This window comes from Alosa sapidissima, chromosome 3 (assembly GCF_018492685.1).
Source record: "Alosa sapidissima isolate fAloSap1 chromosome 3, fAloSap1.pri, whole genome shotgun sequence".
Classification (NCBI taxonomy): Eukaryota; Metazoa; Chordata; class Actinopteri; order Clupeiformes; family Clupeidae; genus Alosa; species Alosa sapidissima.
In genome coordinates this window covers 24,760,690-24,783,121 of record NC_055959.1, presented here as the reverse complement: position 1 = coordinate 24,783,121, position 22,432 = coordinate 24,760,690, and the positions used below count along the sequence as shown (strand labels likewise).

The window sequence follows — 22,432 nt, the reverse complement described above, 5'->3', positions numbered from 1 at the left end:
TTCTGTAACTATTTTCTGTGATACTGAAAATGTGCTGTAGACTTGCCCTGGGAGTGTGCAGACAGGCACTAGAGCACGGCCCCAGCTGGACACAACACGGCCATCAATTAAAAAAAATATGCATTGGCTGACTTATAGATATGCGGAGAGATGTTTTGCGTCCCATTGTGTGTGGATGTTACTAACACGCTTCCATCCCCCCACCCCCACCCCACCCCCCGTCCCCCAACAGAGGTGGAGGAAACCCATTTGCTACTGTCAGACTGCGGCCCACCGTCACCAATGACAGATCGGCTCCCGTCATCTGAGAGAGGAGCCCAGGGACACTAGCATGATGCAGAGACTGATCTGGACTGATTCGGACGCCTGTGGGAAGACACGATGTCAAAGATGTCAAGTTTTGTGTTCATTTGTATTGTTTAGAGTAGACAGGTAACTGCTGTATACAATCGGTCTGGCACTGTGAGCTGGAGTGAGTAGAGAAGTACATTTATTTATATAACTTTTAGAGAGATACAGTATACATGTATATTTTGCTAATCAGTTCTGACATTGCCACTAGTGATACAGGCAATTTATGCAACAAAGCAAGATGACATAATACAAATATCTAAAATTGTACATTCTCTTCCTATGTAGATAGATTTTCGCTGTATCTTGTTGAAGTTGAATAACCGTTAAGGATATAATGTTGCCATAGGACAAATACTGAATGTATACTGTATGTGGGGCTGACATTGAATGAACGTCCCTCTGATAGTGTTGCTAGTGTTTTGATTATGTGCTTTGTCTGTTGACAATAATATTTTAAATACCTACTGATGTCTATGATACAAGCCCGAGATGGAGAGGCATATGGGCCCGAGATGGAGAGGCATATGAGCACATTGTAGGAAGTCCTCTACTGAATGTGCAGGAATTTATTTGTCTTGAAAGCAAAAGTAGGACTGGGACACAAAGCAAACTCAGTTCACTGTCATGACAGATGATGCTGAATGGAGAGACTGGGCAGGCCTAGTTGTCTGAAATGACTTGAGTCAGCTTTGGGAGGATAGTTTAGGGCATATACTGAACTTCTCTCATGGAAGCACACACAGTAGCAGATAGTTTCAATAGAGCCTTGATTTGTAAATGTGTTCTCCTCAGCATGGACTTCATTTAAGTGTTTCTTTACTTTCAACAGCACTTGTAGTTTCTGTGCCATGGCCCAGCTATTCAAGTACTGTCTGCATATAGATTCCACACAGAAATGCTAGACATGCAACACTCAGCCAGTCCTTCTGTTTATTCAGTGTTTTTGTCTACTGTGGATACTTTTGGATGTACAGTATACGACTAGATTTGATTCACACAGTGAAGAACACTTTTGCCTTAACCTCTAATTCAGCCCTGTATTTTCCTCCACCAGAAAGACATCTTGTGCAGGTGTAAAGTTAACACTGTGTTTCTCCCTTCATCACATTTACTGCCATTTCAACTTGGCATTTCAGGGAAGCCATTCAGATGCCTAGTGCAAAGCTTCTTTTTATTTTCTCTTGCTGCTGTTTATCATGTGACTATGTTGCATACTTGCTCTATGAAGATAAAAATAAATGTTTTATTTCTGCACAGGTGGATGTTATTCCTGCATAACTGATTATTGACATTATGACTAAGATACAAAACATACCTGCCAAACATTTTCTTAAAATGAGCATGTTCTTGCTTTAATGTTGTAAAGAGGAGCCTCAAGCCTGTTATTCCAAGAGACTGATTTAACCTGTACAAAAATACATAATGAGACCTTTTCTGTAACAATAATGGAACATACACAGCATCATTATCTGTCCCTAGACTGCTTGATCAGATATAGAGTCTTTGAGTAATCTTTATATAGAGGATACTTTTATTTTTAAAGATCACTTAGTCATCATTCAGGTTGCACTCATATACTTTAATTTACAGTATTTCTCTCATATAAAAAGTGCAGACTGATCATGACTGCATGCACTGTGTTCTGAAGGAGACTGAGCAGAAAATTAAAATACCCTTTCATTAAACTTTAAACAATTAGCAAGCCACACACACACACACACACACACACACACACAAAAATAAGACATTTTTTTTCAACTGATACATGATGAAAACCACACTTTTTACAGTCATTACCAAAAATAAGCTTCAGTATACATCACCTAACAAAAAGCCAACAAAAAATCATGTGCATTGAAACTCATCTGGCATGCGGACATGGCGTGACTTAGAAACGACTTTATTGCAACAACTGTAGGTTTTCATTTGCCAAAAGAAGGCCAGCAGAGCCTTAGCACAGCTACACTGCGCAGTGTACCTGAAGGCTGCATATACCATGTACAGACAGACAATCCATTATCTGAAAGCATCATCCATTTCATACAAATGCTAAATGCAAATATCAGTGCAGTGCAAGGATTATTATGGCCCCCAAAAGAGAAGAAACAGGTGAGCGCTGTCTCTAAAAAAAAAAAAAACTATATTTGTATAAACTTGCAGTGAATTTTCGAGATAAACAGCATCTAATCAAGCAAACTGACTTGTAGAAAAGGACAGTAAATTAGAGAGAACCAACTCTGTAGAAGTAACTGAATCAGTTTAAGAAGATTTCTAGATAAAAAGTAAGATTAAGAAGAGAGGCCTCGGGATGAGAGAGAAAAGAAAGAGGGAGAAAGATGAACAGCAGGTTTAGTCCTCTGCGTGGTGGACTGCATGATTGTACAACACCATTGTGGCCATAAATCTCCCACGCCAAGGGAGACACATGACTAGGACAGCTTCTTGTTCCCTTTTCCCAGAATGCACTGGTCAGCGGCAACAGTTCAAATACCTGCATAGACCAGAGTGACCTGCACATTTTCTGTTTAAAAAAGAAAAAGAAAAAAAAAATGGGTGACATGATGGTCTTCGTCTAACTCCACTTCTCCTGCTAGTCACTCCAATGAGGTGTGTTAGCAAGACTCCCCCTCCACCTGTCTGCTAGTCCAGTGGGGGGGTTATATTCCACATCCTGCTGATGAGAGCAAAGATCTGAAACTCCATTCGCACAATCACCCTCTGACTTAGTAAAGGCACCAATGATTGGATGAAAGAGGTCAGAACTGGGGCAGCTAATCACCGAGTTGTCGATCATTAACATTGTCTCGTCATGTAAAAATGAACAATACATTTATCATCACATGCATCTTAAAAAATAAGATTCTCATTATCAATAGATGTGTTTTTTTATGCATGGCATTACTGGTGTGCAAATATGATTGACAAAATAAAGATAAAAGCATGGGCAAGAGAGGCCAGGCCTGGGTCCCCGCCACCGCCATCATTCTGGCCGCTGCTCTGTTTTGGTCCTCGGTGGCTCTAGCCGAACGTGGCACCACAGTTGGGGCACCTCCGCTGGCGCAGGGCGAGGCAGAAGAGGATGCCAATGGGGAAGAAGAAGATGGCACACAGGATGCCCAAGCAGGTGAAGTCGTCCTCCAGCACCCCAACCCTAAGAAGAGGAGTCACACACACAAACATACCCGCTCATCTCTGCTGGCTTAACACTTTACAGCAACAGTAGGCAGAGATTTCACCATTTTTGAGGAATCATCTTTAACCCTTAAAAGGTGTAGGTTTTTGAACATTCTAAGTTCCGCAACAATTGAAGGTTCTAAAATTCTTTGTTGAATTCAATGAACCCAGATATTCTTTAGAACGTTCATTTCCCAACATTCCGTACTCCTTTAAGGGTTAAATGTGCTTTGATGGTATTGTCGTACAACAGGACAGACAAATAAACCTGTCATTTCCACTTACCAACCTGGCTGCACACTACTTAAGTCTGAGGTCCTGATGGGACCACCCAACAAAATGATGCTGTATGCTTTTACGGCTTAACATTGACAACTACCAAGAGACAACAAAACAACAAAAATAATATGCTAGGCGAGCAAGATTTTATTGGTGCCAACTGTGCAATTGTTGGTTTTTGCATGTTCCTTAGGTACTTGCTAGTTTTATACTAGAACTCCTTACTGCTACTTCATTTGAGCAGTCTGAGCTTTATTGTAACAGCTAAATTGACACCACGAAAGGATGAACAAATCCCCGTTGGAGATGGCCAATTGTTTTTTTGTTTTTTTCAGTAATTGAAAGAAGTGCAGAAGTGACGGTCATCCCGTAATGAGACTGGTGGGAAAGGGGGAAAAACAGCTTTTTTTTATGTTGGCTAACAATGTAACTAATCACTTTTCCCAGTTGAAGAGGAAGCAGTCAGCAACAAATTCGCTGCCTCTGCATCTGGAAAGTACAGAATAATGACACAGGGAACAAACCACCACTGACATGGTTGCTGCCTTAACAGTCACATGAATAAAGACTTTCAACCACAGTTTGACCAAGAAATTAGACCAGCCAAGTCAAATATAATTTCAAGCGAGGCGATTTTAACACTAAGCCTTAATGTCTAAAAAAATGTTAAAGCAACAAAGAAAATGTTTTGCAAAGTAAAAATACACTGTTTCTGTCAACATAGTAACACATGGTCTTAAACAGGAAATAAGCCACCCGCAAAATGCTCTCTTGTGACACAACGGTTGGCTTCAGTCACTTTATGTCGGTTAAACAATGACTCAGTGAAGATGAACTCTGATGAGCACTCAGCAATGGGAGATGTAACTGGCATAGTCATGTAGCTTAATGATTCATAAAGTACTCTGGATACACTGAAATGTCTGAATCTTACCATATGTGGAACTTCCTGAGCAGCCAGAAAACTCAGTGAACTTTTTGAGAGAATTCCTTTGATATGCTTGTTTGTGTTTACAATGTTGTGTAGGTGATATGACAAGTTAAAAATGACCAGAATTGAAATAAACTGTGGTACTAAAAGCACTTCTATTTATCTATTTACCTACCTACATGTTTTTCCCCCACTCAGTCACCATTGTGCCCTATCTGCTTTAAGCTGGTTTGGAGTCAGAGCGGTGAGAACCTGTTTCTCTGGCGGGCAGAGTCAGACTTACCTGCAGGCAGGGCAGCCCCCTACCACAACCACGGAGGGCTGGATGATGGTGTAAGTGCCGCCGAAGGTGGGCTGCTGAGCCACAGCTGGCACCTGGCCTGGCACAGCAGGATAAGCTGCAGTCAGAGAGGGTACAGAGAGTGGTCACAGACCTGAGGTACATCTGACTGTCCGACAAACTCTTTAACACTTGCTGTGTTACACTTGCTGAAGTTTGTGTACAATGAAGTTTCATATGGCAACAACAATTAAGGGGTCGAACTAGTATCTCTTCTAATCAATGGAGGAAGGTTTTTATAGTAAGGACTTAGTTACAGTACTTTAAGTGAAAACCATTTAACTCAATAAAACCGTTTATAACCCTAGCTATAAATATGGCATATGAGGAAGCAGTTACTTGTTCTGTGTCTAGTTTCAAATGCCAAATGTCGTGAAAGAGGCAGGCTGATGTATGATACAGACGACGTTCAGAGAAGATAGGCCTACAGCCTGTCGCTTTACTGTAGAGCAGCCATCGTTTCTTTATTCTGTAATCAAACGCTCTTAAACTTTTACTGTAAAAACTCACATACAGTATTTGGTCTTCACACAACAAGACACACGTTTACTAAGAGCACCCCAACACAGAGCAAAGTTTAAAACTATCCTTAGCCTATGTGAGGCCCCTATCTGAAAGATTTCAGGCAATATTCACCCGATTCCAACAATGCGTTAAATTGTTACATTATTGTTACACACATATAGAAGTAGCTACCTAAAAAGTAGCTACCAAGTCACATCAGAAGGTGAGATATTTCATAAACATAAGGCGCACACATTGTTTTTTTAAAAGGGAAAGTACACTTGCCTTGTCCAGCGGGATAGTTATAGGGCGGCGGTGGTGGTGGCTGCTGAAATCCAGGAGGTGGCGGGCCAGCCGCTGGGATAGCGCCATAATTTTGCTGTTGACCATATTCATACGGCCCCGAAACAGTGTTATAAGCTGGGGGCTTGTCTTGCAGAAGGGGTTTATTATCCATATCCGACATGGTCTGTTAACGCTTTCAGATTTTCTGTATCACTGTAATCTCAGCTGCCTGCACTCTCACCTTGAGGTCTTGATTTTTGTTGATTTCCCCTGAGCGTCATGCAATTCTAAAAAGTGCCTGTGCGCGACTGAAAGAGTAAAAACGTGTGACAAAACAAAGACAACGCGACCAAGAAACTAGAAACTTCACCACTCGCCATGCGCCAAGTCGGTAATACCTCCCAAACCCATTACCACTTGGTCAAATTAAGACGACGTATAGTTAAGACTGGGTTCAATTTAAATTAACGTCATTTCGTTTACCAACTCATCTCTCGTCCACCATCACCTTCAAAGTTGTTTACGTAAACTCCTTTGAAACTCAAAAATCGTTTTCCTGCTATCGGGTCTGTCACAAGACAGCAATCATGTGATGCAATGGGCGTCTACAAAGCGCAGCGCGTCTTAAAGTGACATTCCTCTTTACCGCCGCACAAACGCAACAGCTCCGCTACCTTGACGCAGATTTGTCTTAAGGTGGCTTATAATATTTGTAATAAATGTGATCTGCTGTGACATTTGAACCGTCCTTGCTTTTCGTTTAAGTTAAGTGAATAAAAACTAAAACAACCAAGGTAATTGAACTGACCTAGGGAACCACAATGGGTCTTGACTGAGATTCAACAAATTACATTTAATCATTTAGGAACAAAACCAGAGGCTTGCTCATACTAGGCTAAGCTAACATGACCAGAATGCAAGCCTAAATAATAATGCATCCACTTGAATTTGAAAGTAGGTCTACAAAATATGTAAAACAAATGTTCCTGAGATGTTCCATTTTGTTTTGCAGTGGTAACAGGCAGAAGAAAATAATGAACTTGATCATCTTTCGCCAAACCTTTCGGTGAACCAATGTTTTGATCAACGTTTTAAATTATTGAAATTGCGCATTATAAATAATTCTACATGTAAATAGTTCCGCTAAACAGCTGTAGCAGACGGGGTAAAACGCCCCATCCTGAAGGGATTGTCCAATCGGTGACGAGGATGCACAGGCTTCATAGCATGACAGCCAATCCGTAATAAATACCTCAACTTCCTGTCGTGGATTTTGAGTCAGTAGGAATATTCCTCACAATGGGAATAAACTGTATGGGCCGAAAAGGGTGTTTTCAGTATTTTTGTCTATTTTACCCGGGAGGACATTCTGTATGAGAAACTAATCCCGTAACATTTCAGCTATGATCTCCCATGTCCTGTAATATTATTGCTTTATCTTTGCTACTTGATGTAGGCTATTAGGGGGCACAATTGGAGTTCACACACCACCCAATTGCAGAGGTAAGTTATATTTATGCTTTGTTCGGGATGCAGTTGTTAGATTGTAACATTTAGTTGCAAGTTTATGTCGGTGTATTCGGAGAAGGAAGTGAAAAGGCTATTGTCATGTTCAGGAATTATTTAAAGGTTTTGAAGTCTAACCCTCTTCCACATAGGTGTCCAATGTCATGGTTGCTTTGCAGACTCGGTTGTCAAGTGTCCCGTCAAAGCGGTTGCCAGACGTAAAAGATAGGCTACATTTTCCTTAAACTAGGTTACGTCTGTCCTTTAGATAGACGATTATATGCCAGAAAATAAACTGCTAAAACCGGGTTAAAAAGGGGGGGGGACTTAATTTAAGTAATACTCGACATAGTGTTGTCCTTCATCATTAAAACATGTCAGCGCATCAACTACATAACTCTGCGTTCAGCAGACTGTAGCTAAATCACATGGAGACGTCTGTGCGCGCATGACTGTATGACTGTATTCTCTGCTCGTATGAGAGTTCCTTTTATAATCTACAGGGAAAGAGCTTCGGCCGGAGTTCTATCCTGAGGGAACCCGGAGGCGCTCTGCCGTAGGGATCCATGATGAACTGTTCCCTCCTGTGGGCCGTGGATGTGTATGGAAGAGTGTACTGCCTGTCCACCGCTGGAGGGCGTTGGGAGCGCTCGAAGGACAAAGTGCTGGAACTGAAACGCGTAGCGGCTGTCAAGCAATGTTGCTGGGGTATTGGGTGCGACAATCAACTTTACCTCAACGTTAACCCAAGTGATACAGCAATACGTTACCAAGAAGAAACGTATGAAAACCAGGTGATTTGTTAAAACTAATAGGCATATTTAACACTCTGTCTAAGAAAAAAACAAGGAATAACATGTAGACAGGGATTGGCACTACCTATTTAGCCTATAGTAGGCCTTCATATATTTGAAATACCTATTTCATTGGGTTGAAGAAAATGGCTTCATATTTTGTATCATTTTTGTACTTTAAAAATACTGCCAGATATTTTTGGTAAAACCAGCCTACTTTTGGTGATGTGATGACATCATAAAAGTACAAAACAATAAATATAGCCTCTGACTGGTGCTGACTTAGTAATTTGCCCAGACTTGTTCTGATCAGAATATTGACATTCAGGAAGATGATCCAGTGAGTGCAAGATGAGTAACTTGTAGGTTGATCTCACACTCAGTACGCTCCCTCTTTAGAGCTTTGATCATCAGTTTTTTGAGAACTTTAATCATCCAATCGGAACACATGGAACCGGTTATGTGGTTGCCCTGACTGTATCATGCTTTTTTTGCAGCGCTGGAATCCCTTGGATGGTTTCACAGACTCGCTGCTGCCCACAGACCGCTGGTCATGGACGGATGAGGCGGGACTTAACTCTCAGCCTCTGCACAGCTTCCAGCTGCCCTCAGAGAGCTGGGAGTGGGAGGGTGACTGGTTTGTGCATGATGAGAGCTGTGGAAGACCATCTACCAACACGGGGGTGTGTCTGATGCTCTGACTCATTTCATGATTGCTTGACTGTATTAATTACCACACCCAAAAATGCATTTTATTATGACTAGAATACTTTGTCAGTATGGGGACACCAAAATCAAAACTGTTCCCCTACTTCCCACGTTGGGGCTTTACAATAAAGGAGTAGTCCTTAATTCTAATCCATTACGCTTGTCGTCAAATTAAGTTAAATTCTATAGCTGTCTGTCCATTATGAACTCAGAAAAAGTTCTGTGTATGTGAACAGCCCAGGCTCTATAAATGGGCACCAAAGCGGCTCAGAATCAAGACATACACACTGTCAGCCAATTGCTTCTTTTTAATGTAAATGTAAATCAGGTTTCTCGGCCAAGTAGACTTGCGTATACAAGGAATTTGGTCTCTGCATTTATCCCATCCGTGAATTAGTGAACACACAGAGCGCACAGTGAGAACACAGTGAGGTGAAGCACACACTAACACGGAGCAGCGAGCTGCCTTGCTACAGTGTCGTTCGGGGAGCAGTGAGGGGTTAGGTGCCTTGCTCAAGAGCACTTCAGCCGTTCGAACTGGCAACCCTCCGGTTACAAGCCTGAAGCCCAAACCAGTAGGCCACGACTGCCCCCACAGTAGGAAACGATGTAATTTGATTGGATGTGCCAGAAATGATGAGACTGGATCTGTAAAATCTAGATTAGAGAGCTGACTGAGTTGGGTTTCCTTTTCAGATAGTCCTCATGGAATGGAGAAAGGGAAAAGTGTATTTCTATATGTGTCCCTGTTTTGAATTTCAGGGATGGGAGTATGCCGTGGATTTTCCTGCCAGCTTCAGCAAGGAAAAAAAGTGGAACTCCTGTGTTCGCCGCAGACGATGGCTTCGGAACAGACGCTACAGGGCCTTTGGCTCGTGGTCTAAGGTAAGGCATCTCTGAAGGGCCTCTGGGAGGGAACAGCCTAGGTCTCTTACTCCTACCAGTGTTTGTCAGAATATCCCATTGGAATGTTGGAAATTAATAATTCAAGTAAAAAAATAATTATATGTATGAAAAAAAGAGGTTAGACTATTAAGACAGTCTATTAAGACTATTAAGACATTATTTATGATGTTGTTGGGTTCATTTTCAGATTTCCCTGGACAGAGGGAGGCCCCCTCCACAACCCTTCACTGACATCAGCTGTGGAGGTCACCTGATGAGCCACAGCAGTGAGAAGCGCCTTTACCTCTGGGCTGTGTCCCAGCAAGGGAGGGTAGGTGACAACAGTAGCCATCATGCACCTCTCCTATCATGGCATCCGTGTCATAACCTACAGATTGAACTTTGACCTCTGAAGTTTGCCTACAATAAGGAATCAAAGCTGCAAAGATCATGCCCATATAAGGAGATCCGGGTGTTGATCGAAGCTACCTATGGCAAGCTGCACTGCACGTTAGCTCTGGGGTAGCAAAAATCATAGTTCACCGTCTTAACATACTGACAGAACCCATTCGAAGGCAGAGGACAAAAGTGTGTAGAGCAAAATGTCTGCATTTCAGACATTGTCTTTCTGGTGCGATTATTCAAAATGCCCATATTATTTTCCCATAGGAAAAATCGCAAGATACTGGATCTCTTTATATGGCCAAAGACGGCAGCTTTTTTGTAGGTGAACTTCAGAGGTCTATTGGTGATTGCAAAGTACTAAAGAGTTGGGTGCACCTAGAATATACTGCCACTAGAGACCAGTGTAGTACCATACACCATGCTGACAGAGGAGGATCAAAAATGGACTTGAGTTGAGAGGTGAGGGTATGCAGGCATGGCATGTATGTATGACAGTGGCCTCTTCTGACATGCTGAAGAATTATTCTCTTGGCATAAGAAGTCAAATGATTAATTTGTTTTTTTATTCACTCCTCACATCCTTTCAATAATTCTCTTAAGACTGCAAGTGCCCTTGAGCAAGGCACCTAACCCCTCACTGCTCCCCGAGCGCCGCTGTGGTTGCAGGCAGCTCACTGCGCCGGGATTAGTGTGTGCTTCACCTCACTGTGTGCTGTGTTTCACTAATTCACGGATTGGGTTAAATGCAGAGACCAAATTTCCCTCACGGGATCAAAAGAGTATATATACTTATACTTATACTTATACTTATACTTATACTTATACTTATACTTAAGTCTCCATGTTTCTTTGGTGCGATTTTATAATATGAACCACAAATCTCAGTTGATGAATTCTGTTAAAGTGACATTTGTATTTGTTGTTTGCAGATTCTTAGTCTTATTTTTCTTTCATCCTATTTTTAGTGAACTATTTTTAGTCTGTGTAATTAGTACCTTCAGAGCCTCTCAAGTTACTCAACTGACACTCAACCCCTAAGGAAATGTCAGGAATGTCTCAGTTTACGCTTGGGGTTCAGGTGATTTGTGTACAGTTTAAGTACTGCGAATCACCTGTCATTCCATATGACTATGTATGTATGACTGTGTGTGTGTGGTTGTGTCTGAGTGTGTTTTCATTTGTGTATAGAGTATGACTGCTTTTTGTGTGCTGCTGAGGAGAGACCTTGACCCTTCCCTAGGTGGCAGCCAAGCCATTACCTAAATGTTAGAGAAACGAGTTTGTTACCGAAAGGTCGTCAATTCAGAAAATGTGGGTTGGGGAGAGTGGGTGGACAGTACTTTCCGCTCTCTTAACATCCACGGCTGCTGTGCCCTTGAGCGAGACACTTAACCCCTCAACTGCCCCTCAGGTACAGCTCTGCTGCTTCCCCCCTGCTTCCTGCCTCTAGTGAGTGTGCTTGCTGCTCCTAAGTTAATCTGGGTACCCAGAAGCTTGCATCATGTTGAACGAACTTCTGGGCCAAAACCTTCACAACCAGAAAACAACTACTTTCAGAGACGCCCGCTGATCTCACTTCTGTTGTGTTCATGGAGAAAAGTTCCTACCGAAACCAGTACGAAATGGCTGCCGATACAAACATAATTGAAGCATGTTTTGCAATTTAGAGCCAATTTTTGAAGAAATTAAAGCTCATAACAACCTTTGCTTTAAACCTTAAAAGTTATGTCTCATTTGCCTAAGCAAAGGCTGGCTACAAAGGCAAACTAAACGCCATTGTTTTGGTTGTTAGTCCGCTGTCTGCGGTATTTTCATGAAACACCCAGTACATGTGCATACTCACAAGGTCTGCCACCTCTCCGTGATTGGCTATTGAAAAAAGCTTTGTTCGAAATCAGAGAAATTCACCCCCGCCCTATTTTCCCCTGAATCCAGGCGTATTCCTCTAGACTAGTCACAAGTATAGGATAGGTCAAATGCAGAGGATAGGTCAAATGCGGTGGATAGGTCAAATGTCAAATGAGAACCTTGCTGTTTACTTAAACGTACGTGTGTGTGTGTGTGTGTGTGTGTGTGTGTGTGTGTGTGTGTGTGACAATAAAGAACTTAGTTCAGACATTGAAACAGACAGTGGAATGGGCAGAAGGTATGTGATTGTGTGTGTGAGAACTGTGTGTGTCTGGGGAACACAGGTGTGGTTTCGCAGCGGCATCCAGCACCTGAGACCAGAGGGCTGTGGTTGGGAGGAGGTGGCAGCCCCCGGTGAGGTTGCCCAGGTGAGCTGTGGCCCTGGAGACCTGCTGTGGGCAGTATTATGGGATGGCCAGCTTCTGGTTCGGACGGGTGTTAGCTGCGAACAACCCAAAGGTTAGTACAGTATAGGCTTTACATATCTGCATATGTTTTATTAATGCTACAGTATTATAATACATTAAAAAACGTTCTAGGATATACACTCAAATAGACCTGTACATACCCAAATAAGTTTGTCATCAAACTAATATTATGTTTAATACCAAGGGTACCCTATTATCTTGGTTAAAGGCATTTTGACTTCATATACCGGTACAATCTTGTGAGATGTATCTTCTGCCTTAAAGGATCATCTTGGACAGTGGTGGAACCTCCTAAGAAGAACATGGGGGCTGCCCTTGTGTCTGTGGGGATGTGCGTGGTGTGGGCCATCACCAAAGACAACAAAGTAAAATATTACACATCTAACATCGTTCAACTAGGACCATCAAACAGTGTATTGTATTTGGTCTGTTCTTATCAATAGTGATAGATAAGTTTCAAGGCTCTCACGCAACTCAGATTAGCATGGGTTTAGATGATACAAATTTACTGTTGGTGTTCTCAAACTTTGGTGTTACCATTGTAAATGACTGCTTTCTTGCCCTTGTGCCTGGGGTTAGGTATGGTTCAGAAGGGGAGTGAACTCCCACAATCCCTGTGGATCGGGGTGGATAAACATATCAGGAGAGATGCTGATGGTGAGCGTGGGGCCCACCGACCAGGTGAGTTCCATTTGAAACACATCCACCAGAACTTTATTGATCCCCTGGGGATCAATAAAGTATCTATCTATCTATCTATCTATCTATGCTGAAAAGGTTCCTCTTTGGCTTGGTGCCCGGCCGGTTCCAGTCAGTCTGCTGCGGTTGCATCTTTGAGGATATAAACAGCATTTGATCTGTCATACAATGTGGGTTAGGACCATAATGTTCCAGAGCAGCAACGTACTGACCTATGTCTTGCCCATCTTATTTATACCCTATGTCCACCCTTTCATTTCATTTCTACCCCCCTCCCCGCCTCTTGGCTTCTCATTAGCAAAGCATTAGTTGGCCGAATCACATTTCTCCCCAGTGTTCCTTTCAGAGCTCTGCCTGGGCGGGGGCAGTGTGGGTCACTTGCTGCTGAGTCTAGGAGGGCAAAACTGCCAGCGATGCAGCCACCAAGGCCCCCACCTTAGCCCCTTAATCTCTCTCTCTCCCTCTCCGTATGTCACATACTCTCTCTCTCTCTCTCTCTCACACACACACACATACACACACACACACACATAAACACATGCACACATACACACACACATACATTTGCACACACACAGTTAAATATTATCTCTCTCTCTCTCTCTCTCTCTCTCTCTCTCTCTCTCTCTTACACACACACACACATACACAGAAAGACAGAGAAACATACTTTTACACACACATATGTACACATAGGTGCGCACGCACGCACACAGACACACACACACACACACACACACACACACACACATACACACAGACACAGACACACACACACACACACACACACACACACACCTGACCCCTGCTGCTCTGAAACGAGAGCCCCGTCGGGCTCCACGGCTGGCTGCCATCCACGGTAGCCGCCGCCCCTAGAGGACCCTGCCATATATATCCTTTTGCTGTATTCTGCACTCTGGTGAGGCCAGCAGGACCACGGCTAATTTGAGTCTGGCTGCAACTCTCTGTGCCATATTATGCATCTCATGCCCTAAATGACTGGGTGTGTGTGTGTGTGTGTGCTTCTTTGGAGGAGCCCTCAGGTCCAATATTGGTGTGTAAATATAATATAATATGTTATATAATATAATATATAATAAATATTAATATTATGTTTTAATTAAAAGTACATAAGCTATAACTGGTCAAATGGACCAGACAAAATCGGATCTCTATGGGCATGGAATTGCGAGGTCAAATCAGGACAGAGATGGGTGGAAGGAGAGGTGGGCTGATTGAGTTAGAAACCTTGTTTTAGCTTCAGAACATATTTGACTTGCACAGTGCATTTGTCTTGGTCTATTTACAAAAAATATATCTACTCACAAAAATATAGTAACTCAGAGGAGAACTATCTGGTCTATAGAGCTCTACTCCATTGTTGGCCTGGGAGCCTGCACCATGTGTGGAGGTGAAGTTACTCCAGTAGCTCAGGCCAAGAGACAGTGGTGTGCAGATTCTCCCACCGTGTTCTGAGCCATCGGTGTCCTGACCGGTTGTGTTAGCTGTTCCCACCATCAGCCTCAGCATCTTTCACACCAAGTCCAGCTTCTGTCAGGAATGGATGACCGTAAACTGCACTGAGTAACCAAATCTGTCACCTCAACCCCCCACTCCCCACACCCCACCTCCTTGCCCTCCAAACAAGCTAATCATAGTAAGGAGAACTACTCACTGGACAAGCAGTATTGGAGCTTTACGACCGGATGAAATGAAGACACTGAGGTGTAGTCTTGAGTATGGATTTGGTTGTGCAAGCTGTGGCTGTGTCTGCACTTTTCAGGTGTGGGGCATCGGAAGCGAGGACCGCACCATCTATTTCCGACAGGGGGTGACCGCCAGCCAGGTGACAGGGACTGGCTGGACTCCAGTGCTTGCCCAGTGGGACAGCGCTCGACCTGCCGACGGCCAGCCAAGGTCAGTCCGCCAGGCAGGCCGCCAAGGCTTCCCCACTTCCAGTAGTGCAGCTGCTTTTTACTGCCCGGCAGAAAATGAGATTATGTTTCAGTGTAACAATTTCTTTCATTGACACAGAGAGGATCTCAGTGTTGATACTGATTCTGGGTCAGTAAGAAAAAAAGCCACACACTCTAAATGAGTTTATTTTGGGAATATTATACTATTTACTACCAGTAGATGGCGCCTTGTTGCAGGCAGTTGTTGTGGGACTGTCCCCTGTGCTCCTATGTCATTGTGATGATTGGAATTGTTTTGATCGTTGCTGGCCCCTCTTCTCTGGCCTTCCCCTGCAGCCATGACTTCAGTGGGGAGATGACCGACTCGTCCCAGGGCTCGGTGCTGGGCTTGGAGGACTCCCTGGGGGGACCGGACAGCCCAGTCCCAAAAGCGACCATCCCCAAGATCACCAGCGACAGCTTCATCTCGGCTCTGGTGTCAGATCGCGAGTGCACCATCAGGCCCGCGGGCAGGACGCCACTGACCACGGTCCCCGCAGAGAACCCTGAGGCCCAAGGGGAAGACGGTGAGGAGGAGGAGGTCCCTCTGACCTCGAGCGAAGCTCCCTCCCAGGCAGCTGGGGTCGACCCGTGGAGCAACGTGGATCTGGAGGAAGAGGCCAAGGGCAAGCGTCCTGCTGGCCCAGCAGGGGCCACTGCCCAGCGGGTCTCTGTGGCTACTTACCCCCTGGAGCTGCCCGAGGTGGAGGAGAGGCCGCCGTGGGCCTGGGTCAGTGGGGGAGGCTGTGTTCTCATCTCAACCTCCAAGGTTGACTGGCTGGAGTCCTCAGCAGACAGTAAGACATCACTGTGGCATTTATATAGGTTTATATAAGTTGGATTTTAATTCCAGCACTAATCTGACTTTTGTATCCTTTTCTGAGCTGTGGGAAATTTCAACCCCTCCATTATTGATCTGATAAGTGTATAAACACACACACTCATAACACATTCCGTGTGTGTCTCTCTTATTCTCCTCCCCCAGAGTCAAGTTCTCTCTCTTTATCCATCACTCCAGCTCATGCCTCGGGTGAAAAAAAGAAGGAGGCGTCAGAGGAACAGATCTTTGAAAAGGTGAGAGCGAAACAGAAAGAAAGTTGAGAAACCTTCATTAAAGGTCTGACCGGACTGCACACAGCCACCCTGAAGGTTCTACACATGCACTGAAACTGGATTTGTTTTTGTTTGTTTTTGTTTGTTTGTTTTGTTTGTTTTTTCTATCGCTTGGCACAGTCGGTGAGTGTCACTAAAGGACACCTGCGCTGGTGGAGAGATTGGCAGCCCCACCAGTGGGAGGAGGTCAGCATTGCCCTGGAGCAGGCCATCACAGAGCAGGGCAGAAGAGACGACATCCTTTATCTCTACTACAAACAAAATGATGAGAAAAAGGTAGAAAAAGGAGACAAAAGTAAATAGAGCCAGTTTGTGAAAATGGTTTAAGATTTATAAGTCATTTTCTTAAGGTAGTGTACCAGAATATTCAGATATTGAGCAAACATATTTAGTATAGTAAACTTAAGTGTCTATCTCTCTATCTCTCTCTTCCCCTCTCTCTCTCTCTCTCTCAGTTCCTTTGCACACCCATAAGTGAAGTGACAGCACTGGTCCCCAAGGTGAGGGAATCCCCATACTGCTTTGCCATCTACACAGCAGAGAGGACCAGACAGAGGTGGCCACTACTGCTCTCCACACCTACTCAGCAAGACCTGCAACAATGGGTACTCACATTACTGTGCTGAGCTCATGGCCCCAGACCAAAGGACAGTACCCATTTTCAGATAGCAATTTTTTTTTGCACAGAAAGAGGTGTATTGCATTTGTGCCATGCAATGCTGAGTTTTTATTGCACTTCTCAAATCTCCCTCTTGCAGCTGTCTCTCCTCGGTGAGTCCTGCTGCCACAGCAAGGGCATTGTGGGTTGGCCCTCCGAACAGGCCCTGTGGGCTGTAACCTCCAAGGGAGACATCATGGTGCATGAACCTACGCCGAGCCTAGAGGCGTCAACACCAAACCCAGCCTGTGACAACATGTGAGTCTGTCAGAATACCTTCCAGTCTTCTCCTTCTCTGTTTCTCTGCATGACTGGGTTGACATGTTCACAGGAGCTCCCATATGATAATCAAGGGAATAATCAAGTGATGGGCCTCTTCTTTCTGCATGTGCACTCTAATACTTTACCATTGGCAAGGCCAAGACAGCATATAGAGCCTCTTCATGGACACTAAACTCTTGGAGACAAATAGGAGCTGACTCAGCCTTTCACCTATTTTCTTTAGCTCTGCTGTGCTGTCGTGTGTTACCGGACTTGTGCATTCATTAACATTATTTGTGGCATTTCTCCCACGGCATGGCTGCCAGCATCCACCAATCTGTGCGTCTGTCTCTGTCTGTCTGTGTGTGTGTGTCTGTGTCTGTGTCTGTGTGTGCCATGGTGCAGGTTCTGGTATCAGGTCCCAGGCCACCTGCACACGGTGGAGTGTAATAGTCTGGGTGTGGTGTGGGGCATTGGCTTTGATCACACAGCTTGGGTCTACACTGGTCACAGGGGATGCTCCGCGGAGGGTAAACGCTCCTTTTCTCTGCATTGCTTTGACCCGGTCAGTTTCCCCTCTGAAATCCAGCCCCCTTCTCCTGTTTCTCAGCATTGCTTACTATCCCTACTTCACCACTGAACTTTGACCTGTGCACCATCTCTTTTTTCCTCTCAACACCCCCCCCCGTCTCAGTGGCCTTCCACCCCAAATGTCCACAACTGTCCCGGTCCCCATATATAATACGTGTGTGTTGGGTGTGTGTGTATGTGAATGTGCGGTGTCAAATATTTTGCCTCTGTATTTCCAGCAGACAGCCGGGATCATCAGCATCCACAGGCAGACGTTAGGAGCATATTCATCTTCGAGAACCAGCGTTGGATCCCTCTGACAGGATACACAGACAAGTATGTCTATATTTCTCTCTCTTTCTCTCTCTCATTCATCTTGTGCCTGGTTTGGACTGCTGGCCGTGGAGCTGGTCACTGACGTGTTGGTCCTTCCCTGTCTCTACTCCAGGGGTCTCCCCATGGACCGCCATATGTGGAGCGATGCCTCTGGGCTGAAGGAGTGCACCAAAGCCGGCACCAAACCGCCCTCACCGCAGTGGACCTGGGTGGGTGCCCTCACGGGCTCACCGATAGTAAAGGGCAGGCTAATACCAGTTTGGGTGCTGCAGGGTTCCCACGGGTCATGGAATTTCTGGAATAGAATAGAATTTTAATAAAATCTATTTTGTTTTAAAGAAAATCTATTTTTAGATCAAATCTATTTTAGACATGGAAAGTCAGGGAATGTTATAATTGTTGGGGGCAAAGTCAGGGAATATCAGGGAATTTTGTTGTAGCAGTTTCAAAATTGACTAAATTGCTAAAATACATTAAGACAAATATATTTCAATGCAGCATTGGTGTTTATCGGGTTATTAGCTTTTTCCATTACTGCTTGCTTGAGTGGTTGTGGTTAGGCCTACTTTTTTCAATGCCCATTTATTTCTCGCTCTAAAATGTCAAAGATTCTAAAAGACTATGCAGCTGCTCTGAAGTCTTTTGGTCAGTACAGTATATTGAACCACTCTCTTTAACTATTACTTATAAACACATGCTGCTCATGCAGGTAACAGACTGGGCTATCGACTACAGTGCCCCGGAAGGGACAGACAAGGAGGGCTGGCAGTATGCCGCTGACTTCACTGCGTAAGTGTGCTCAGTGCTATCATGACCTAAAATAGTTAAACTTTCAATTCAACATTTATTCCAAATGCATTGATGCAGAATTTATTCAGTTGGTTGGTATTTTTATGAAGGGAATTACAAAGGAAACAGCCAGCAAAATGTCAACCAGTAGTTCGATAAACTGTAAGAAAACGTCAGCTATGATCACAGTGACCAGTTTAAATATATGCAAATGTTAGTGATATTATTAATAATGAGAAACATGGTATTGGTTGGACAGAGCCTATACTGGCAACAAGACTCTCAAGGACTTTGTGAGAAGGAGGCGCTGGGTCAGGTAAGTCTCCTCAGTGTTGTGGTTTGTTGTTAGACAGGAATGCAATAGCCTGAGCTTTAGTAAACGTTCTAATTACCAACCATTTCGTTCGAAAATTCTAAAACAATGTTTTTTAATACTTCAAAATAACATTTAATAAATTAACCTTACATTTTTCAGTAGTCATAGGTGTGTAGATTTTAACAAAATCTAGTTTGACTCTTACTGGAGCTTTTACTGGCTGAAATATACGGGCTGGTGGGTGCCTATTCCCAACCTTTCTCACGGCACATTAACGGTTAGCCCAAGAATTCTGGTCGCAATTCAAAATTCCACTGGAGCTCCAAGCGGATTTGTACACGCAGCCTTAGAAGACTGTTTACAGCTCTTCGAGTCACAGTAAAAATGTAATTTTTGGTACATAGCTAATTTAGATACACTTATGGTGTGGGTGCTTGCGTTTCTTTAGGAATCCGCCATCTTGGTTTGTATAGAAATTAATAGTAAGTGACACATACACGTAAGAGGTTGGAAATGCGGGACGGTTGGTAATATGTGACGTTCTTGGCCTTGAGACAATGGTGATCAGAGTATACAGTATAAATAAATAAAACTGAATTTCCTTGAATTGAATACCTAACCTGTCTGTCCATGGCCTGTCTCGGCAGGAAGTGTAGATTACAACTGACTGGCCCCTGGGAGGAAGTCCCGCCCATTCCACTGAGTGACATCACCATCCTGCCCTGCTTGGCTAAGAGCAGCATGGAGCAGGTGCCCCTGTGGGCCATCAGTGAGAGAGGAGATGTGCTCTGTCGCCTGGGTGTGACCAGAGAAAACCCTGCTGTAAGGACCCATGACACTAACCTTTCAGCAGACTAGATGTACTGTAGGACAATATGCCTTTAGCAACATACATGCCATCTCATTTGGGATTCCATTGGGTCACGCAGTCAGTGAGATAATTGTGTGGAGTCTCACATGTCATACAAGTGACATGAAACTGAAGACTAGTAGGTGTAGATTAATAAAGATAGAATGACCAGCCCAGGAAACACGGCTAAGCCCCTTAGACAGCAGGCTGTATCAGTGACCAATGTGCTTCCCACTCCCCTCAGGGCAGCTCCTGGCTTCACATCGGCACTTCTCAGCCATTCTGCTCCATTTCCATTGGTGGAGGTCACCAGGTGTGGGCCATCGCCCGAGACAACTCGGTCTTCTACCGGGGCTCTGTGTCTGCCCAGAATCCTGCAGGTAAGACCTTCTGCTGAGGAGACATACAGTATGTAGAATCGTCCATTCATCTGAAAAACAAACAACTTTGGTGTAACATTGCGTTACTGACTGTGTTAAGCCATGTGTATGACTGGGGGATTTCACTTGGTTTGGTTTTGGTGGTTTTGTTTGTGCTCTGCACTCCGACTGCTGTTCTCTTCTGCAGGTGACTGCTGGTACCACATCCCCTCTCCACCTAAACAGAACCTCAAGCAGCTCTCCGTGGGACGGACGTCTGTTTACGCCGTGGACGAGAACAGTGAGCGTTCTTCACGTGTCCCTCTTTTTGCTCTGCTGAGTCAATCTGACAGGAACCTTTCAGAGAACCATGACGAGAATGACTACTATTACTGTTTGGCCATTATTCATTAAGGAGGCCATTTTACACATTACTCACCCCACTCTCTGTATTTAGGTAATCTGTGGTACAGACAGGGTGTGACCCCCAGCTACCCCCAAGGTACAGTGTGGGAACTCATCTCCAACAACGTGAGCAAGGTCTCTGTCGGGCCACTCGATCAGGTACAAGACATCAACATCCAAATGATCCTTTTATTGTTCTTCACGTAGTGGTCATAGTTTCAGACAACTGTCTGTAAGTGAAACTGAGATTATAATTAATTAGCAATGGTGATAATTACTAATATTATGTAGTGGTAGGTCATGACAGCAGATATTTAAAAGATCACTCTGGGGAAAGATGGCCGGAGCTGAAGGGCTTGCTGACTGGTGTGCTTCTTTTCTCCAGGTGTGGATTATGGCAGAGAAGGTGCCAGGTTGTCCCTCGGACAGTCCAGGTGTTGTCTGTCACCGGGCTGGTGTGCAGCCCATGCAGCCCAAAGGCCAGAGCTGGGACTTTGGCATCGGGGTGAGTGTCTGCTGGCCTGGAGCAAACCCTGACCAATGCTATAGTCTTTAAAAGGGTAGCGTTGAGGAGATGGTGTTGGGATAAACACAGCTCAGCTTATAGCACTCAGAAGCGTCGACGTCTACAGTTACGCCAGTTCATATTAACTCATGTTTGGTCTAATTATGCCTGAGGAAACCTATAAATAACATATTATTCTTAGATTTTACAGTTATATGCCCCGAGATATCCTAATCCACTATTCACCAAGGCAATGAATTCGACATAACGTAAAATCAATAGCACAACAAACTTGATCTACTATTTAGTGAGTTAATGCTGGCCCTGAACTGAAAAGGACTGTCCGTGTCAATGTGTGTTTGTGTGTGTGTGTGTGTGTGATCTTGTGCCCATACAGGGAGGATGGGAGCACCTGTCGACCAGGGGGAACTCCCAGGACGCTCCGCGCGCCCTTGCCCGCAGTCCACTGCCCCCCCGCACGCCCAGGCAGGTGAATGGGAACATCATTGCATGCTGAGTGTGTGGTCATCCACTAAGTCACTGTCCTCTCTCTCTCTCCCCCCCCCCCCCCCATCACAATAAGCCTGCAGCCCACTGTCCTGGGGTCAGTCAGGGGTCATCTGGCATGGAGTTACTCACACCCTGCATGCCTTCTGGTCCAGTGATCTGAAGACACTAACACACACCACACTCCTCTCCTATTAACCACCAAGTGACTTTTGTCTGATTTTGTGTTGAAGCATGATTTTGTTATTTTTTATTTCTGACCATCACAGATATGTATTGTGTTCTGTTAAATGGAATATTTGTTTATTAATGGTAGTAACCATTAATATAAAGGTATTAATAACTAGGTATTAACATCACATGAGGATGCTGTGGGATTTATTTTGGTCTCTGAGTTAACCCTTTCAACTCCCATCTTCAACTTCATCACATGTAAATCCGATCATGACCTGTCCATATTCTCATGGAAAGCCTCATATTGTTACATGGCAGATCTTTTGATCATAACATACTAACCTAAATTATTTACAATATGCTGCCTTGAAACAATGTAAGGGTATCTCTGTACATGATCCATGTCTATAATAAATTTATTTTGTGGTTGATCT

At 44.2% G+C, this 22,432-nt stretch overlaps 3 protein-coding genes across 4 annotated transcripts in view; 2 read left to right on the top strand and 1 right to left on the bottom strand.

Annotated features, from left to right (window-relative positions):
• baiap2l1b (BAR/IMD domain containing adaptor protein 2 like 1b) overlaps positions 1–1,608 on the top strand; it is a 41,795-nt gene extending 40,187 nt beyond the window's left edge. The window contains exon 14 of the mRNA XM_042085669.1: positions 233–1,608. Coding sequence (XP_041941603.1) covers positions 233–308 — 76 coding nt within the window. The 3' untranslated portion in view covers positions 309–1,608. The remainder of the gene's footprint in view (positions 1–232) is intronic.
• A 304-nt stretch (positions 1,609–1,912) lies between these two features.
• On the bottom strand, positions 1,913–6,445 carry bri3 (brain protein I3). Its single transcript, XM_042085670.1, has 3 exons — positions 5,868–6,445; positions 5,022–5,136; positions 1,913–3,505 (listed from the first exon to the last, which is right to left on the bottom strand). The coding sequence occupies exons 1-3, from the start codon at positions 6,046–6,048 to the stop codon at positions 3,373–3,375; spliced, it is 429 nt and encodes a 142-aa protein (XP_041941604.1). The 5' UTR covers positions 6,049–6,445; the 3' UTR covers positions 1,913–3,372.
• Positions 6,446–6,940: 495 nt separating this feature from the next.
• tecpr1b (tectonin beta-propeller repeat containing 1b) lies at positions 6,941–22,402 on the top strand. 2 transcript variants are annotated; one of them, XM_042087563.1, is made up of 25 exons: positions 6,941–7,370; positions 7,877–8,167; positions 8,665–8,850; positions 9,638–9,760; positions 9,969–10,091; positions 12,358–12,532; positions 12,766–12,866; positions 13,081–13,182; positions 14,984–15,117; positions 15,453–15,952; positions 16,141–16,229; positions 16,389–16,544; positions 16,724–16,873; positions 17,027–17,184; positions 17,593–17,717; positions 18,000–18,093; positions 18,206–18,302; positions 18,803–18,882; positions 19,142–19,198; positions 19,846–20,020; positions 20,293–20,428; positions 20,616–20,708; positions 20,865–20,971; positions 21,198–21,317; positions 21,715–22,402. In XM_042087563.1, the coding sequence occupies exons 2-25, from the start codon at positions 7,940–7,942 to the stop codon at positions 21,832–21,834; spliced, it is 3,429 nt and encodes a 1,142-aa protein (XP_041943497.1). In that variant the 5' UTR covers positions 6,941–7,370; positions 7,877–7,939; the 3' UTR covers positions 21,835–22,402. The 2 variants fall into 2 exon arrangements, with proteins under 2 accessions (XP_041943497.1, XP_041943496.1); XM_042087562.1 differs by having other exon boundaries at positions 17,997–18,093.
• The last annotated feature ends 30 nt before the right edge of the window (positions 22,403–22,432 follow it).